The sequence below is a fragment of the Moschus berezovskii genome, chromosome 7 (genome assembly GCF_049115385.1).
Source record: "Moschus berezovskii isolate FMDL1 chromosome 7, NW_MosBer_1.0, whole genome shotgun sequence".
Classification (NCBI taxonomy): domain Eukaryota; kingdom Metazoa; phylum Chordata; class Mammalia; order Artiodactyla; family Moschidae; genus Moschus; species Moschus berezovskii.
In genome coordinates this window covers 29574442-29578987 of record NC_142466.1, presented here as the reverse complement: position 1 = coordinate 29578987, position 4546 = coordinate 29574442, and the positions used below count along the sequence as shown (strand labels likewise).

Sequence of the window (4546 nt, the reverse complement as noted above, 5' to 3'; positions counted from 1 at the left end):
AACTGAAGCATGCGTGCAACATACTTTCAAACTTACTGTGTTTCATTTGTTGTAAGCAAAATGGTAGGCCTCCTATGAGTAAGCTGTTTTGTTTTGTTTATTTATTTATTTGACTGTGGTGGGTCTTAGTTACTGCATGCAAGGTTTCCATCATCCTTGCAGTGGGATCTTTAGTTTCACCTATGGGACCTAGTTCCCTGACGAGGGATGAAACCCGGGCCTCCTGCACTGGGAGCTCAGAGTCTCAGCTACTGGACCACCAGGGAATTCCCTGAACAAGCTGTTTTATTTCTAGATGGGTTTATGGAGGGTTTTAGTAGAGCTTTATTAACTTTTATCATTTGGTTTAAAATATACTTCATGAAAATGTATAATCTTTTTGTGCCAAAATGCTTTAGATTTCAGCACAATGTACATTGTTGTGCTGCCAAATTAAACTTCATGAAAATGTATAATCTTTTTGTGCCAAAATGCTTTAGATTTCAGCACAACGTACATTGTTACTTGATACTATATCTTTTAATATTTGGCAGACATCTTTACTTTGTGTGTGAAGTGCCACGATTGCACATGACTTTGATACCCATCAGATGTCTATTTATGTTTTTAATATGGATTTTAGAATAGGAAAACTGAAAAAATATATTTATCCTCTCTACAGTACTAAAAAAGCTGATCGTATATCAAGTCACAAAAGCAATATGTTGATGATTGAACTAAAACTATGAGTTGAATAAGGCACAAATTTAGCATAATGATTCTTGAGGGAAATAATGAATTGTTCATCACTGCATGCACTTTTCTGTCTTTCCACTCTGACAAGTCCACCACAAAGTAATATTATTTTCAAAAATGAGAAATTGCTATGTTAGCCAAATAATGCTTTAAAATAGTCAAATATTTAAAATAATTATGTTTCTGTCATTTCCTACATTCTTCAAAATAATTCTCAGAAAACATATTGCAAAAACATTAAAAAAAATGCACAGAGAAAGTAAACTACACTTTCCTCAAAGTTCTACCTTATTTCTCTCCTCTGCTTCACAAACAAGTTTGCAAAATCGTTGTCTGTACACAGTACCCTTAATTCCCCTTCCTCTTCACTTACTCCCATCTAGTTCCTGCCCCATCAGTTCTGCTAAACCAGATCCTGCTCAGGTCACCAGTGGCGTGTGTTTCAGGTCCGCGGGGACCGTTGAGTCCTCACCCCTCTGCAGGCCCCACTGTGTCTCTGAAACACACTCCTTCCCTTCAGTCGTCCCTCCCCTGTTCATGCTTGTGTCCTTCTCACGCACTACCCCCGCCTCAGTGCCTGTTGCAGGCTCTCCGCTGCCTGACCCTTAAATACTGAGGGTCCTCTTCTCATTGTGTATTCTATTTATAAGCGACCACATCCATCTCCATGTCCTTATTACCAGACACATGCTGCTGCTGCTGCTAAGTTGCTTCAGTCGTGTCTGACTGTGCAACCCCATAGACGGCAGCCCACCAGGCTCCTCTGTCCCTGGGATTCTCCAGGCAAGAATACTGGAGTGGGTTGCCATTCTGGGATTCTCCAGGCAAGAATACTGGAGTGGGTTGCCATTTCCTTCTCCAATGCATGCATGCATGCTAAGTTGCTTCAGTCATGTCCGACTCTGTGCGACCCCATGGACAACAGCTCACAGGCTCCTCTGTCCTGGGATTCTCCAGGCAAGAATACAGGAGTGGGTTGCCATTTCCCTCTCTGAGACACACAATAAAGAATTTCAAATCAGTACTTATACCCGTGGCATTTGTTGATTGTAGACCCACTTGGCCAACAGCCAATCAGGCTTCTACAATTACATACCTCCCAGGTACCATAGAAAAGATATCCCTCTTTTTTCCCTGAAAATTACCTGTATCTTCTGATGTGAGAACCTAATTTTCCATTACTTCTTTTTGTATTTTTTAATATAATTGAGATTTTTAAAAAACACATGATTTTTATGTATCGTTCTCCATGAGACTGAAAGTTTCAACATAGAAGGTACTGAATTAGGTTTATTTACCAGTGTTTCTTAAAGGCAACTCCACAATCTGCCACTTTGATACTCAATTAATACATGTGACATGAACTGAACAAATGAATGAGTAGACAAGTGTTCCCATCAGTTACTCACTTCTGTTTAGAAAACTGAAGGCTGAATTTAGGTGTTAAGAATAGACAGACTCAGTGTCTGGATTTCTACACAGAGACCATTGCACAAACATGTTTCCAGTGAGGCAGCGTCACCTGTGGAGATTTCTTTGATCAAAACACAGGATTTTATACTTAAATACTCATTGCTGGAATAGTTCATTTTTGTGTGTATTCACTCATTCAGTAAAAATATGTTTGGAAATGCCATCCACTAAAAGAGACCAGAATAAATTTTATCTCACACACACGAAAAAGAAAACTAAAAGAGTTTGATAAGAATTAAATAAAAAAAATCAAATTTAATAAAATGAAAAGCTGAACATATTTCCTAAATCTTAATACAACGTGAAGGCAGATATCCTTATATGAAAATATAAATATGACAAGAACAAGTATAAATAAATAATAAATCAGGGAAATAATCGCTTAAGGACTGATGACCTTAGAGCTAAGTTTTTAACATCCTTGCTTAATACTACAAAATATACGCTTAAGTAATTCAGTAAATTTTGTGGCTAAAGCAGAAATCAGAAACTTTTGAAATGACCACAGGTGAGTGTGCAAGACTGATGTGGCATCTTAGTCGGTGAGAGTCATCTCAAGGTGAGTTCAGATCTCCACCCATGTTTCTTAACCTTTCTTGCAAGTGGGCTGATGAAGAGAGGGCTCTCATCATCTCCACTCTGACGATTTCCCAGGCGCAGTCGCTGTATTCTTTCTCTTGCAGGTAGACATGGATGCCCTGGAAGTACCTCTTCACGGCCAGTGTGGGGCCCGTCCTTCCCAGGGCAGAGTCTTCCTCTCCCATCACCTGCCCCAGGCAGGCGTCCAGGTCGTCCAGCTGCTGATGGAGTCCAGTGCGGAGCTGCGCCAGGAGGGTGGTGTCCCAGGCAGCAGAGGAGGGCTCTGTGTGGAAGAGGCTGAGGCTCTGCTGGAGCATCTCGTGGAGCACAGAGAAGGCCTGGGCCTCCTGGAGCTGGCCGCCCTCCACCATCTCCTGGGGGAAAGCGAAGTCTTTTCTGTCCTGCAGACAGAAGCGAGGGGAGAGTCTCCTCATTTGTCCCAGGAGCCTGAGGTTCTTCCTGCCAACCAGCACGTGGTTCTGAGACAGGTCACAGCCCAGGGATCCTCCCGGGCCGTAGCTGACCAGCACCAGGGCCGTCAGTAGAGAGAGCACGAAGGCCATGGGGAAGATGCGGTTGCTGCTGGGCTGGCTGAGACGGCGTCTGGTGGAACCTTGAGGTAGGTTCTCTGATGCCATGCTTTCTAAGCAAGCCATTAAATAGGGAACATGGTAGTTTTCATTTTCTAGTTATTTCTATGCACTTTTACTTCCTTTTTTGATTTTCATGTATGTATTCACAGTATGATCAAAGAAAATGTCATCAATCTAAACTATTAATTTTGCATATTTCCCAATAACTTCCTATGTGCCCATCCAAATAGATATTTATCAATCAAATGAGAAAGGTCTTTTTCTTAACTCAGGAGTGATGTATGTTTGTAATTAAACACATTATTGCTTTTTGTCTCTCATGCATAAATGTTGCTCACCTCTTGTCCATGAACACATCTGTAGCCCTGATCTTAGGCTCCACTTTTCCCTCTTACTTTACATAGGAAGCCAGGCTCCCTCAGCCCTATGGTTTCTGTATTTATAAGTGATTTACCAGTTCACTCTGGCAACTACAGTCTTTGAAACAGAAGATGGTTTATCTTTACTGATTGATTTAGAAAAGAGTCTGATATTACAAGTCCATGAGCTTCTCCCATGTTTCTTTTCCTTCTAGAACACATTCCTGCAGGTCCATGTGGCTGTGCTTCAGGGAACCACAAAGTCAGGACTATTACAGACATCACCCTTTCTTTCCACCATTTTCATTCTGGAGACCTATTGTCCTTCACTAGCTGGGCCAATACCCCCACCAGAATCCTGGTTCTTCTCAGGGAACATGGGTGAGGAGATTGTACATCCAGGATAATTGTATTTCCCCAGCAGCACCTCACTCACAGGGAGAGATCACATGGAGCCGCCCCCTGTCCTCTGGAGTGAAAGAGTCCCTTCCTCACCTGCTGGACTCCCTCCCTGCAGACAGGCTCACCAATCCTGAGGACTCGAAAATCTCCTTTCTGTGGAGGGCTTGTTTATTTGTTGGGAAAGTGAATCATCTTCCTGGAACCACAGCCTCTCCCCTGGAGTGTTTGTGTGAAGGACCCGAGTTCCCGGTGGTGACCCCTCTTCTCCTGACCCCTGTCTCCAGGTGTCCAAAGTGTCATAGTGCTAAGGCGCTGAGAGCTAACGTGTGTCTGTGCAAGCAGACAGAGGCATTGTCCAACTGCAATGATTTCACCTTTGGTAGAGAGATAATGTGTATTTTTCCA

The 4546-nt window shown here is 42.6% G+C and overlaps 1 protein-coding gene across 1 annotated transcript; it reads right to left on the bottom strand.

Moving 5' to 3' along the window:
• Positions 1–2762: 2762 nt before the first annotated feature.
• LOC129557287 (interferon omega-1-like) lies at positions 2763–3468 on the bottom strand. Its single transcript, XM_088837679.1, has one exon. It carries the CDS (start codon positions 3441–3443, stop codon positions 2763–2765), a length of 681 nt encoding a protein of 226 aa, XP_088693805.1. The 5' UTR covers positions 3444–3468.
• Positions 3469–4546: the final 1078 nt, after the last annotated feature.

Excerpts from the sequence above, each read along its gene's own strand:
- LOC129557287 (XM_088837679.1), bottom strand. The coding sequence starts at position 3,443 with ATGGCTTGCTTAGAAAGCATGGCATCAGAGAACCTACCTCAAGGTTCC.